Here is a 15,918-nt window from a genome sequence, read left to right on the forward strand (position 1 = left end):
CTCATTGACTTCTTGTCAACGACTGATTTACTCCACAAACTCTGATGATGATACCTTTCGCACTCTCCTCAGCCCTTTCTACCTCAATCTCTTGCTGCCCTCTACCCTTTCACTATCCACTGCCCCGCTGTTCTCCGTAACCTACTATTCATCCATCTCCCTTTTGCCACCTGATACCCTCACTTCCTTCCTGTCCTGCAGCACTGTATAGCCCTTGTGGTTTAGCACTTATTTTTGATTATAATAATAAGAATAGTACAAGAAATACATTTTGGGAAAATAGTGAAATTGTATCAATTAGCATCTACAAATATTAATACTGTACTTCATTTGACAGGGATGATCAAAATAATATCTGAATGATGCATAGACATATTGAATACAGGAAAGAGTAAGGTTATGAGGATAACAAAAAGATTAGGTGATGAAAGATTGGATATCAGATTGGAGGGAGAGAGTATGGAGGAGGTGAGTGTATTCAGATATTTGGGAGTGGACGTGTCAGCGGATGGGTCTATGAAAGATGAGGTGAATCATAGAATTGATGAGGGGAAAAGGGTGAGTGGTGCACTTAGGAGTCTGTGGAAACAAAGAACTTTGTCCTTGGAGGCAAAGAGGGGAATGTATGAGAGTATAGTTTTACCAACGCTCTTATATGGGTGTGAAGCATGGGTGATGAATGTTGCAGCGAGGAGAAGGCTGGAGGCAGTGGAGATGTCACGTCTGAGGGCAATGTGTGGTGTGAATATAATGCAGAGAATTCGTAGTTTGGAAGTTAGGAGGAGGTGTGGGATTACTAAAACTGTTGTCCAGAGGGCTGAGGAAGGGTTGTTGAGGTGGTTCGGACATGTAGAAAGAATGGAACGAAACAGAATGACTTCAAGAGTGTATCAGTCTGTAGTGGAAGGAAGGCAGGGTAGGGGTCAGCCTAGGAAAGGTTGGAGGGAGGGGGTAAAGGAGGTTTTGTGTGCGAGGGGCTTGGACTTCCAGCAGGCATGCGTGAGCGTGTTTGATAGGAGTGAATGGAGACAAATGGTTTTTAATACTTGACGTGCTGTTGGAGTGTGAGCAAAGTAACATTTATGAAGGGATTCAGGGAAACCGGCAGGCCGGACTTGAGTCCTGGAGATGGGAAGTACAGTGCCTGCACTCTGAAGGAGGGGTGTTAATGTTGCAGTTTAAAAACTGTAGTGTAAAGCACCATTCTGGCAAGACAGTGATGGAGTGAATGATGGTGAAAGTTTTTCTTTTTCGGGCCACCCTGCCTTGGTGGGAATCGGCCAGTGTGTTAATAATAAAAAAATAAAAAAACATATTGAAGGACATTTGATGAAATGGAACAAATTATTATTATAATCAAAAAGAAGCAGTGAACCACAAAATGGAACAAAGCCCAGCTTGTCATCAGGGAGCCAGATTTAAGGAATTGCTAGTGTCTAGAGATATCTGATTTATTTTTTTAACACAATGGCTGTCTTCTACCGGAGTAGGGCGACTCAAAAAAGAAACACTTGAGCCAATCTCTCACTCCATTACTGTCTTGCCAGAGGCTTGCCAATACTACAGTTCAGAACTGCAAATATTACCACCCCCCCCATCAGAGTACAATTATTATTATAATAAAAAAAGAAGCGCTAAGCCACTTGGACTATACAGCATCACCCCTCAAGGAAGGTTCCTTGATGTTGGTGAGGGGCTCTTGATTTAGAGAATTGGATCTGTGCTCCAGTTCCCCGAATTAAGCCTGAATGCCTTCCACATCCCCCCCCCAGGCGCTGTATAATCCTCCGGGTTTAGCGCTTCCCCCTTGATTATAATAATAATATACAGCATCAGAGTACAAGCACTGTACTTCCAACCTCCAGGCCTCGAGTCTGGCTAACTGGTTTCCCTGAATCCTTTCATAAATGTTACCTTGCTCCCATCAGTTTACCTCACCTTTCACTTGAACTTTACCTACATAAACCTGTTTCTCACAAAGTATTTTTAGAATAAACAAGGTCCTAGGACAAACATTTCCATTATAAAATGTCCTAAATGTTTGCTAATGTGTTATGAAAAAGAGGGATGATTTACGAGACTGGAACACTGGTGTTATTGTATTATTGCATGTAGTTGGATTTATTGGTGTGCATTCAAATTAAGATGATCTGTTAAGTTTCCATATTTAAAACAACTTATCTGAGCCCATTTCTGGCCATGTCTCCAAGATATACCATTATGGTTTCAAGTGTCTCTGGAGGCTGGGAAGTCTAAGGTGGTGTACTGTGCGAGTCATGCAAGGAAAATGGAGTAGACGATAGACAATGGTAGATATTGGTGTCTGCCACTAGGGCTCCAGGAGAATTGGGTTGTATCTTGGTTATCATAAAACAAAAAGAGGAATCGGTTCAGAGAATGAACAAAAAAATAAAACACATACCTACCCTGAACCATGGTCACCACCTCTGACAGGCAGTGCTGCTGTTGCCTGGAACCCTTCTTTCCTATATCTGGTGCACAACACCAGGATAGCACCTCCAGAAGCGAATGAGCTATTCTTAGCAAAACTGATAAGACGAGAGTAATAACCACGCAATAGTCTTTTTGCTAATATTGGTGGTGAGCAAACTGGAATGAATGCTAGACATCATACACCTTCAGATGCCACTTCGGGATACTTAAGAAATCTCCAGTAATACTGTACATCCATCACCAGAGGGCCTGTCAGATGGTCACCTTAATGTTAATGAATTTTCAAAGGGTGGAGTACCAACAGAATCTACATTACACCAGCGCTACTACTGGTCCCCCCTTTCCTTTTTTTTTTTCCCTATCTAGAATAAATGGAGTGTGGGGAGGACTGAGGGAGTATCAAGATTTGCTCCAATGAGGGACAAGAGGTTTCATTTCCTCAGATCAAAAGTGAGGGACTCCTCCCTGAAGAGGCCATCATAGGGCACAGTGGTGCCTATCCTTTAATGCCTGCTTGACCCTAGCCAAATACACCACTCCACCATAAACTCTTCAGGCCAAGTATCACCCCAACTGCACACCACCATTGTAATTCGTAGCTATACACTGAACACACACTAGTTTTACTTCTTTGGATCACTCTACTTTGGTTGGAAATGACAGGTGTTGAAAAAAAAAAAAGTACTGAACTCCACTTTGTAAAGGATATGCCACAAAGAAAAAATAATTTTGGCGAGTTTAATAAGGAAACATTTACACCAGAATACTGTACTAGACAGCAAATAAATATACACAACCACCTTACCATATTTGTGAATCTTAATATATTCTATCAGAACTTTTGTGTAAATAAAATACATAACATACCTAACCTAACCTATGCACACAAATGCTAGACATTAGACCACAGAGGATATGTGTAACAAACTCGTGCCTCACACGAGGTACCTTGGGTCAAGTCTGAAGTACTTGGTACCTCACCTGAGGAACTTTTTCATCTTATCTGAGGAATCTCATTCCTCATTATGGTTCTTGTACCTCACCTGAAGAACCTTGTACCTCACCTGAAGGACTAGATTGTAAGTGGAATGTTGAGTGAGAAATAATGATAATGGATCTCTGTGTTGCAGATCTTAATAAACATTTGGACATCTCTCTATAATGTTTATGGACTCTGTATGATCAATAACATTATAATAGACAACTACAATGTTCATCATGTTTATAAGACTTGTACAGTTTAAGGGCATCAATGCCATTAATAGAGAAATATAACTATGCTATAACAAATTTAATTGATGAACTTAAAGTAACTGCAAAATAATAATGAATTCTCATACAAAAATTAGTGCTTCTAGTTCATCAACTATTTCTATTTTTCTTTACTTTTACACTATGAATCCCATTATGATGGGGATGATTTTAGCAAATACGTATATCATTTACACCAGAGAGCATATGTTATCTAATATAATAATAATTTGGGGCAGTAGCTTGTGGTAGGGAGGATGAGCATCTTACTCTCTTGAGATCAATTATTACAAAAGCATCAAGCTATAACCTTAGCTTTTAGTACATAAACATCATTTATCTAATCTCTCTTTTTTAACTGATTTATTGCTAGATCTATTTCTAACTCATAAACAGTGCCAGGCCTTAAATTGTAGAACAAACATGGCAGTCTTGGGTAAAACCATAAGCACCTAAGAAAAATAAAAACCATAGAGAAGGCAGAATAAAAACCTTCAAATACTGAAACTAGAAACAAGTGAAAACAGATAGCTTACTGATGCAAAAAACAATAATATTAGTCTAAACAGCAGAAGGTGCAAGTGAACCTATAGTTTTTATTTACTGAGGAGGGGGAGGGGAGGGGAAGAGAAACATAAGACATCTAGGAGCTATTAAATACAGGTCTAATTAACTTATTAAATAATCCTTCTTTTTTTAACACATTCTAAATGCTCAATATCTTTATAAGGTAGAGGGTCCATGGGCTATCACACACACACACACACATACAGTGTTATATGTTTTATGAATTACAGCCTAAGCATAATGAAGAAATGATTGCAATAATGTTACAAAAGTAGCAAATAATGATTTTCTCAAATTTGACTAAAATTTACTACCCTTCCCATTTCTTTTTAAATGTGTGTAATTAATTTCTTAGAAAAAAATTACAATAATTTATTAAAATTTCATATTTCTAACCAGATGATATTCTCATATGACTAATGTTTGAACTGTAAGTAATGTGAAAATATAGATTTAAAATGAAAGCAGATGATAAGAGTATATATTCATAGGTCTTGTATATTTGTATTCATGTACTTTAAATAAAACTGTCTTTATTTCAAAATTAACCTAAACACTCATGGGAGAAAGATGAGGTACATATGCTTTTGTCAAAAATTTTATGTTTTCATTTCATTTAACACCTTAATTTCCATAATTTTTCAACATATAATATTTTAATATACAGCATCATAATCATTATTATTCTGGTAAAAAATCATGAATTCTCACTAACGTTAATGGCATTCAATACCAATAAATTATGCTCCAATTAATATCAGGATATTGACAGTTAATATACCAAGATCAATAAACATTAAATTAAGAATTCAACCAACAAATACTAGAGTACAAAAAGATGAAACATTTTAAGCTGAAATTAGAGCCTACAATTTGGCATTGCCAAGTAAAAAAATATCTGGAAATTATGCTATGAAGGTTGCTACCTGTCTTTATATTTAAGTACAGTGCAGTATATTAAATTTGTATATCTGATTTTTTTTTTTTTTGCAAGTCTTTACAAATGTACTTTTAAGAAGCATCATTTTAAAACAAATGAATCATGAAAGGGTTAGAAGTACATATCCTCAAAATACTGATGATACTTCACTGTAATACAACCAAGGTTAATTGGCATATATACAAGTGCATGGAGTTATGCCTGTTCAGCTGTTCCATTTGTCATTGAAATAAATCCCCTTTCTTGATCCAACAGTTTCCACAAAAAAGCTTAATTCATTACAGTGCATAATGGAATATACAAGAGGCATTGTGGACGGCAGCATTGTTTTTTCCTAAGACACAATAGAGGCACTAATTGTGCTTTGTGCATGACACTTCCACCATTTGTAAACCTAAGCAGCATTACTGAAAAGCTAATTTTACATGCATTTTTAGTCCAAAATCAGAAAGAACCTACCAAGCTGTTTTTATGGTTTAGAATTGGTGGCAGTGTCACTTTCATTCACTTTAACAATAAGTATAAATCCTCCAACCTTTTGAAAATGATATTTACACACACTTCATTATAATCTATATATATGTATATTGTAATATTAATGAAAATCAATTTTAACACTCGTAAAGTACATAATGTGTCATCTTTAGAGAGTTAAGTTCTCATTAAAGGAAAATAGGCCAACACTCTCAGAATTCAATAACAAGACATTAAGAGTTTGCTGAATTGTAACACTTGTCATTTAGTAGCATGACATCAATCAGCTGGCAAACGTGACCATTAAACACTACAAATACTGAAAAAATATATATTATAAATATATTTCATTTCCCTTACATGTAACATTGGTATATTTGTGATCCCATCACACATTTTGGATTGATATGAATAAGCTGATTATCGAATGCACCTCATTTCACAGAATGAAGTGAAGACACTTCATTAGTGTACCTGGACAATTTCAGATATGTACATGTGTTCGGCTGAAGTCACAGTTACCTCACAGACTTCATTTATGTTACACTGACTGTACAAAGATAATCATTCTACATGTATCTAATACCTAGACTATTTTTTCATTTCAATGTCCTGAGATATAAATACAAAATAGTTTATATGCACAAAACTTTTATGATACAGTCTTAAGCGTAGTTCAAATTTATGTTCAAATTTTCAGTCTAAGTGAAATTTAACTCAAACTTCACTAACTTCTGGTTCAGTTCTTTTAATATTCATACTTGAAAAATTTTGGTCATTATATTTTTGTAATTCACTTTCACTATTTTCAAGAGTAATTATAGTGCTCTTTGCAGCATCACTTGCCAGAGATATAGTAGGTATTTCCAAACGTAATTTATCTCTAGTATGTCTGAGCTGTCCAAGGCCAGTATTAGAAGGGGATGACTGTTCACTCTCCTCTGCTACTGAATAACTTGGGATAGTATAGGTGATATCAGTGGCTGATGCACTGCCTTCTGCACTGCAATTATTTTGAAGTGTTTGTTCTTCAGCATACATCAAGTCACTTTCATCGTTTGTGTCCTCTACCACACTGCTTGACAAACCCTCCGAGGGTCCGGGAGTTTGTGGAGGTCCACCAAATATTACATCATAATCAGTAGAATGACTCCCAGGAAAAAAGTCTGAGGCAGAGAATGATGAACTGGTGAATGTAAAAGGTGAACCAGATGAACGAATAAAGAATTCTCCATTGTCTACAAGAAATCCTGAAAATCAAGATAAAATTATTTCTAATACTGTTAGAATCAGTTATGTTTTATGTATACCTACTACTGTCTTGGGGTGGTATGAAGTGACTCCAAGGTATGACTATAAATAACTAGAGTGAACATTTAAGAGAAATATATCATCCAGTTCCAAAACTTGTAGATATATAACCTTTATAAATAAAAATGAGTAGACATAAATTTCTCAAACATTATTTATTGAGTAAAAGTAAAACATACTAACCTTCAGTAGCATCGTCATATGCAACAGACCCTAGACTATATAGAGGGGGAGGGGGAGCAGGCCGACTGGGTTTGCGGTAGACATAATCTTCCATGTCACCACTGTCGTCTGCTATAAATTCATCTGCTCCAAGCTCCCAATCTGATTTCAAATAAAATATATAGCTTTAAGTGCATTTATGAAATAACTTCAATCAATAATAAAAGACAAGAGGTTTTTGTACACTGCTTTATAAAGTAAAAAATACTGTATAATGATGCATGCTGTGTGAAGTTAGTGGGTAGTGAGCCTAAATACATGTATACAAAATTTTATATTTCATTAGGCAAAACCAGAATGCATTAAAGAGCACTATGACCCCTGAACTCAGAAACAGAATTAGATGAACATTTTGTGCTGTTTTGGGTCAGCTATAGCATGAATAATTCAACTAACAGATATGTAATATTTACACAAGATGTTACTGTGTAAGTGGATCTGGAATCCAGGAGCCAAACTTACTGAAAAGCTCACAGTACCTTAAGAAAACTACAGTTCAAAGGACCAAGTTTATACATAACATTAAATGCAATAAGAAAGTTAAAGGTGAGAGTCAATCTTGCAGATAACATTATACAAGAACTGTGGTTCTGCAAATCCAGCCATGAAAGACAAACCAGACCTAGACCAAAACTCATGAATAGAAGTGTCTACAAAACTGAGGGGAGACAAAGTCCAGTAGGAAACCTGTATTGCACTGGACAATAATTATAGAAATGCAGTTGTTTGTAATGCAGGAAAGATGAAAATACAGAGCAGATGTAAGCTAACTTCCTAAAGTAAAGAAAATGATGATTCAACTTGTCTGTATGCAATTGAAAGCTGTTGTTGTGGTATACATGACCCCAATAGGTGTAGCACGTCTCCTTGAATAAAACAATGATGGAGACAAATGGTTTTTAATACTTGACGTTCTGTTGGAGTGTGAGCAAAGTAACATTTATGAAGGGGTTCAGGGAAACCGGCAGGCCGGACTTGAGTCCTGGAGATGGGAAGTACAGTGCCTGCACTCTGAAGGAGGGGTGTTAATGTTGCAGTTTAAAAACTGTAGTGTAAAGCACCCTTCTGGCAAGACAGTGATGGAGTGAATGATGGTGAAAGTTTTTCTTTTTCAGGCCACCCTGCCTTGGTGGGAATCGGCCAGTGCGATAATAAAAAAATAATATTATAATACAGTACAGTAATACCTTGTTTATTTTTCGAAGTTAGTTTCAAGATTTTAGAATCTTCTGTGCAATGAAAAATCAGGCTTTGTACTCTGGATCAAACATGATGAGTGTTACATGTATGTACTGTGGAATATTTGGCAAGTGTTAAACTATTTTTGTACCATACATCTCTACTTTGTTTACCAGGGTAATAAAAAAATAAGTAACTAAATAACTAGAACCATTTTAATCAATAATGGAGAGCAAATACAGTACAGTGGAACCCCGAGTTTCAGCCTCCCTGAGTATTGGCCGCTTTTTTCAGCTAAATCTTATCCCGAGTTTTGGCCAGCATACTAGACCTGTCCGCCTGCCTGCACCTGTGTGCCTCCCCGCACAGGCATCATGAGCCAGTCTAGCTTTGTTTATCCTTGAGTGAACCTTACCCTGCGCACTCATCCGAATATTGTTTATTGACTGTGACTGTGAAATAAGCCACCATGGGCCCAAAGAAACTTCATAGTGGCAGCCCTTTGGTAAAGAAAGTGAGAAATACCATAGAAGTGAAGAAGGAGATAGTACAAAAATATGAGTGGCGTACGTGTGGGTGAGCTTGCCAGGATGTATGGCAAAAACAAATCAATAATCACTTCTATCCTGGCAAAAAGAAAAGAACTCAAGGAAGCTAATGTTGTGAAAGATGTTGACATGTTAACCAAAAACAAAACACAAACGGTCAAAGAGATTGAGAAATTGGTGGTGTGGATCAACAATAAACATATAGCGGGTGATAGTGTTTCAGAGTCAATCATTTGTGAAAAGGCAAGGCTGTTGCATGCCAATCTTGTAAAGAAAATGCCTGGAACCAGCACTGATGTTAGTGAATTTAAGGCCAGCAGAGGCTGGTTTGACAGATTTAAGAAGCATAGTGCATCACACAGTGTGGTAAGGCATGGTGAGACTAACAGTTCTGACAAATTGGCGGCTGAAAAATATGTTCATGAATTCAAGGGGTACGTAGAGGCTGAAGAATTCAAACCCCAACAAGTGTTCAATTGTGACGAAACAGGCCTCTTTTGGAAGAAAATGCCAAAGAGGACCTACATTACTCAGGAGGAAAAGGCACTCCCAGGACACAAGCCTATGAAAGACAGGCTAACTCTTTTGTTCTGTGCTAACACTAGTGGGGATTTTAAAGTGAAGCCTTTACTGGTGTATCACTCAGAAAATCCCAGTGTTCAAGAAAAACAATGTCATCAAAAGTAAATTGTGTGTGTTGTGGAAAGCCTGGGCCTGGGTCACGAGAAAAATTTTCAAAGAGTGGGTCCATGAAGTGTTTGGCCCCAGTGTGAAAAAATACCTCCTGGAAAATAATTTGCCACTCAAGTGCTTCCTGGTAATAGACAATGCTCCTGCTCATCCTCCAAACTTGGTAGACCTCTTGTCTAGGACTTCAGTTTTATAACAGTGAAGCTCTTGCCTCCGAACACCACTCCTCTCCTCCAGCCCATGGACCAGCAGATCATTTCTAACTTCAAAAAACTCTACACAAAAGCAGTGTTTGAAAGGTGCTTTGAAGTGACCTCAGACACTGAACTGACCCTAAGAGAGTTCTGGAAGAATCACTTCAACATCCTCCACTGCATAAGCCTTATAAGTAAGGCTTGGGAGGGAGGGACTTCCAGGACTTTGAACACTGCCTGGAGACAACTGTGGCCACAATGTGTCATCCAGAGGGATTTTGAAGGGTTTGAGGCTGACCCTGACAACCCTCTGCCTATTGTGGAAGGTATTGTGGCATTGGGCAAGTCCATGGGGTTGGAGGTGAGTGACGAGGATGTGGAAGAGTTGGAGGAGGACCACAGGGAAGAGCTAACCATTGACAAACTGCAAGAGCTTCAACTGGAACAGCATCAGACCACAGCTGAGGAACTTGCTTCAGAGGAGGAGGAAGAGGGAGTGATTAAGGACATGTGTGCAAAGTGGAATGAGTTGCAAAGTTTTATTGAAAAGTATCACCCTGACCAAGCTGAAACATGCATATCTGCAACCTGTTCAGTGACAAAACCTTGTCCCACTTCTGGGAAATCTTAACCCTTTGACTGTCGCAGGCCCCTTTCTGAAACTGTCATTCTATGTCGCAAAATATTCGAAAAAATAAAATTATTTTTTCTTATCAAAATTTTAGGATTATTTTACCGAGTGTTTTAAGCCTAAAAAAATTTTTGCCATCAGTACTTACCGAGATACAGAGGCGCAAAGTTGGCAGAAAAGGAGCGGTGTATGGCAACAGCGGCGAATGCCGCCCACCCGGTATTCTTTTATTTACTCCAATTCGAAGGTTTCTTGTATTTTCCAATATTTTTCTTTTCTAAGTACCTTATGTGGCCTGTGAGACCAAAGTAAGGTGCACTGTTCAAATATACATTCATTGTTTACAACACAATAACTGAACAAACATTATCACTATTAGTTTGTGTATAAAACTTTTTTACACAAACAATACAAAACATTGTTTATTACTATTGTTCCATAATATATATACATATGTACAGTCACTGAACACTCTCCTAGAACTGCTGCAGCTTGTGGAACTCTTTGAAACATGGGTATATGCAGAGTGGCACTTGACACTCCTCACACATAAAACGAGTGTCTCTGCGTGTTTGTGGGCGTTTTGTGGTATGTCCACATACAAAACACCTCTTCTGAGCATTTTTCTTGAAAGCAGTAGGAGGCAGTTGTATGGGGTAGTGATCACCAGGCCTCAAACGAGATGGTGTGTGTTGGTAATTTGGTGGGTGCTGGTCTATTGCAGGTGATGACTGACAAACAAAATTCACCATATTTTGGTTTGTTGTTGGTCCTCAGCTTGTATATGTTATAAGCATTTAGCATGGAAATATCAACAAGATGGAAAAAAAGTTTTATATACCACTTATAACTCTTGTGTACACAATCAGCAAACCCAATCTGCATGTCACATTTGTCCACTAAGCGCATATTGAGGTTGTAGTCCATGACAGCTGCAGGTTTTAGAATGGGTTCATTGGTCTCTCTATTGTGCCTGCTAGTATGTGCCATTTCATTTCGGTGAACTGATGTCAACAATGTGACATCAAGTTTGTCATGCCACCGAAATGCCATGATGTCATTGGCAGCAAAGGCTTGCACCTCACCTCTGCGAGTGCCAGCATCGAACCTTGGCATATGTTTACGATTACCACGCACTGTGCCACACACGTCTGTCAGGTTCACTCGCAAGAAATCACCGAGTATGGGGCTTGTGTACCAGTTATCAGTAAATAATATACGCCCCTTACCAAGATATGGTTCCATCATTGTTCGAACCACATCACCAGAGATACCCAATAACTTCCTGGTATCTCTCAATGTATTACTGCCAGTGTACACAATGATATCCAAAATGAGACCACTTTTGCAATCACACAGTACAAATAACTTTATACCAAAGTGTTTCCTCTTGCTTGGTATGGATTGCAAGAATGAGAGTCTTCCTTTGAATAAAATCAAAGACTTGTCAATAACAAGCTTCCTGAAGGGATAAAAATACATGCAACACTTTTGTTTCAGGTACATAAACACATTTCTGATCTTATATAACCTGTCGCTTCTGTCAGGCCTTGTTTTGTCTGAAAAGTGTAACATACGTAACAGTATCAAGAAACGATTCACACCTATAATGTCACTAAAACCTGGGGTTGAAATTAGGCGTTCTGTTGCCCAGTGTGTGGTGACAGTGTGCTTATACACATGTGGCATAAGCATTATTGTGGCAAAAAACAGGTACATCTCTGCCACAGTTGTGTCCTTCCACTGGTGTAGCCATGATCTTGGTGAGAGAATTGTATTTGCCATGGTGTACTCGTAGTATGTGTTGATTTCCCTGACAATAATGTCCATCAGGGGTTCATCGAAGAATAACTGAAAGCATTCCAGTTCAGTAGCATTGTTCCCAAGTGTACACGATGGCCATATTCCACTTTGTGTTTCATCAAAGTCATGGGGACTAGGAACAAACTCATCACCTTCTTGCCAATCCCAGATGCAGTCTGCTGGTGGGTTCTGGATGTTGAAACGTGGTTGTGCAGGTTGTGTTTGTGGTTGTGCAGGTTGTAGGAGTGTGGGGTTGGGTGAGGCTGGTTGTGCAGAGTCAGCAGCGTGGGTAGTAGCGTGGCCCACTGCCGGTGCCACATGACTCATGCCACCATCACTATCACCACCACCACCTGCTGCCTCACTCACGTCATTCATACCCATCGTAACAATATCGTCATCTTCACTATCAGGTCGTGGTGTAGGGCCACGGGATGTGCTCCGAGATTTACTCCTTCCCCTTGGAACAGCATATGAAACACTACCAGACCGCATGCTACATCATATATACTGCCGCATCACTGGGGAATATTCAGCCTCACTGTCACAACTAGAACTGCTTTCAATAACTTTGAAATCACTATCACTATCACTTTCACTGCTCACATCTGAGTCTTGTACATGGGCAAATAGTTTCCTCTTTCGTCCTGGTATAGGTGAACGTGAACGAGCCGGCTCAGCACCAGAGGTGGAAGGTCGTGGGTCATCTGGGTTTTCATCACTAATTACGTTATCCTGGGCACTTTTTTCGGTCACACCCGCTTGAAAACCACGGAATTCACTTTCACTGACACTTTCATCGCTGTTAGAGCTATCACTTAGGAACAAAAGACCTCCAATCCGCCGTGGAGTGAGGAACTTCTTACTGCGAGGCATGGTGAAAATGGACTACCAAGATGGCGTTCCCACAATGCACCACTGAGTCCCAGATTTTGTTCACAGGGTACACACCCACCACTCAGACCCATTCTCTCTCATGTAGGCCTACCAGCTTTCTTCCGCTCGATTTGAAGCCGCTAGAATTTACGCATATAAATACGTCAGAAACAGTGGTGCATAAAACGTATATACCTGGAGTTTACCTGGAGAGAGTTCCGGGGGTCAACGCCCCCGCGGCCCGGTCTGAGACCAGGCCTCCTGGTGGATCAGAGCCTGATCAACCAGGCTGTTGCTGCTGGCTGCACGCAAACCAACATACGAGCCACAGCCCGGCTGATCCGGAACTGACTTTAGGTGCTTGTCCAGTGCCAGCTTGAAGACTGCCAGGGGTCTGTTGGTAATCCCCCTTATGTGTGCTGGGAGGCAGTTGAACAGTCTCGGGCCCCTGACACTTATTGTATGGTCTCTTAACGTGCTAGTGACACCCCTGCTTTGACGTAAACAGTCAAAGGGTTAAAGAGATGCCAGAAACAGAGCACTCTTGACAGTTTTGTGCAACAGAGGTTCAATGACTCTCAAGTTGGTCCTAGTGGCCTTAAAAGACAAAGAAGGGAAGTTACCCCAGATAAGGATTTGTTATCTAAAGTCTTTAAGGAAGGGGATTCCCCTTCCAAACAATAAGTCCTCCCTCTCTCCTTCTCCCTATCTTCCAGATGCCAGCAAGACTCTTCAATAAAGGTACGTAAATGTGATTTTAAATGTTTATTCATGTATTGTATTACTCATTTAAGTATTTATATTTGTTGTTTGTATGTTAAACTATAGTTATTCTTTAAAAAATGTATTTTTTTGTGAATATTTTTGTGGGCTTGAAACGAATTAATTGTATTTATGTACATTATTTCTTATGGGAAATATTGCTTCGACTTTTAGCCATTTCGAGTTTAGGCCTAGCTCCTGGAACGGATTACGGCTGAAACTCAGGGTCCCTCTGTACTTTTATCTTTTTTTTTTTTTTTAACACTTTGGCCGTTTGCCACCGAGGTAGGGTGACCCAAAAAGAAAAACTTTCATCACCCCAAAAAAAAAAAAAACTTTCACCATCATTCAACACTTTCACCATCACTCATACATAATCACTGTCTTTGCAGAGGTACTCAGATATTACAGTTTAGATGCCTCTCCAAACTGCCAATATCCCAAACCCCTCCTTTAAAGTGCAGGCATTGTACTTCCCATTTCCAGGACTTAAGTCCGGCTAACCAGTTTCCCTGAATCCCTTCGCAAAATATTATCCTGCTCACACTCCAACAGTTCATCAGGTCCCAAAAACCATCCGTCTCCATTCACTCCTACCTAACATGCTCATGTACACTTGCTGGAAGTCCAAGCCCCTCACCCACAAAAACCTCCTTTACCCCCTCCCTCCAACCTTTTCAAGGATGACCCCTACTGTGCCTTCCTATCCCTACAGATTTATATGCTCTCCAAGTCATTCTACTTTGTTCCATTCTCTCTAAATGGCCAAACCACATCAACAACTCTTCTTCAGCCCTCTGACTAATACTTTTAGTAACTCCACACCTCCTCTTCCTAATTTCCACACTATGAATTCTCTGCATAATATTTACACCACACACTGCCCTTAGATATTACATCTTCACTGCCTCCAGCCTCTTCCTCACTGCAGCATTTACAACCCATGCTTCACACCCATATAAGAGTGTTGGTATCACTACACTCTCATACATTCCTTTCTTTGCCTCCGTGGGTAACATTTTTTGTCTCCACAGATACCTCAACACATCACTCACCTTTTTACCTTCATCAATTCTATGGTTAACCTCATCCTTCATAAACTCATCTGCTGACAAGCCAACTCCTAAATTTTTTTTTTTTATCACACCGGCCGATTCCCACCAAGGAAGGGTGGCCCGAAAAAGAAAAACTTTCACCATCATTCACTCCATCACTGTCTTGCCAGAAGGGTGCTTTACACTACAGTTTTTAAACTGCAACATTAACACCCCTCCTTCAGAGTGCAGGCACTGTACTTCCCATCTCCAGGACTCAAGTCCGGCCTGCCGGTTTCCCTGAACCCCTTCATAAATGTTACTTTGCTCACACTCCAACAGCACGTCAAGTATTAAAAACCATTTGTCTCTATTCACTCCTATCAAACACGCTCATGCATGCCTGCTGGAAGTCCAAGCCTCTCGCACACAAAACCTCCTTTACCCCCTCCCTCCAACCTTTCCTAGGTCGCCCCCTACCCCGCCTTCCTTCCACTACAGACTGATACACTCTTGAAGTTATTGTTTCGCTCCATTCTCTCCACATGTCCGAACCACCTCAACAACCCTTCCTCAGCCCTCTGGACAACAGTTTTGGTAATCCCGCACCTCCTCCTAACTTCCAAACTACGAATTCTCTGCATTATATTCACACCACACATTGCTCTCAGACATGACATCTCCACTGCCTCCAGCCTTCTCCTCGCTGCAACATTCATCACCCATGCTTCACACCCATATAAGAGCGTTGGTAAAACTATACTCTCATACATGCCTCCAAGGACAAAGTTCTTTGTCTCCATAGACTCCTAAGTGCACCACTCACCCTTTTCCCCTCATCAATTCTATGATTCACCTCATCTTTCATAGACCCATCCGCTGACACGTCCACTCCCAGATATCTGAATACATTCACCTCCTCCATACTCTCTCCCTCCAATCTGATATCCAATCTTTCATCACCTAATCTTTTTGTTATCCT

The 15,918-nt window shown here is 39.7% G+C and overlaps 1 protein-coding gene across 5 annotated transcripts in view; it reads right to left on the bottom strand.

The window, feature by feature from the left end:
- Positions 1 to 3,178: 3,178 nt before the first annotated feature.
- LOC128692303 (uncharacterized) overlaps positions 3,179 to 15,918 on the bottom strand; it is a 249,820-nt gene continuing 237,080 nt past the window's right edge. For all 5 annotated transcript variants that reach the window (XM_053781413.2, XM_053781379.2, XM_053781397.2 and 2 more), the window contains 2 exons: positions 7,181 to 7,321; positions 3,179 to 6,936 (listed from right to left, as the gene is read on the bottom strand). In XM_053781413.2, the coding sequence (XP_053637388.2) occupies positions 6,404 to 6,936; positions 7,181 to 7,321 (674 nt within the window). In that variant the 3' untranslated portion in view covers positions 3,179 to 6,403. The remainder of the gene's footprint in view (positions 6,937 to 7,180; positions 7,322 to 15,918) is intronic.

Source organism: Cherax quadricarinatus, chromosome 6 (assembly GCF_038502225.1).
Source record: "Cherax quadricarinatus isolate ZL_2023a chromosome 6, ASM3850222v1, whole genome shotgun sequence".
In the NCBI taxonomy this organism is placed as follows: domain Eukaryota; kingdom Metazoa; phylum Arthropoda; class Malacostraca; order Decapoda; family Parastacidae; genus Cherax; species Cherax quadricarinatus.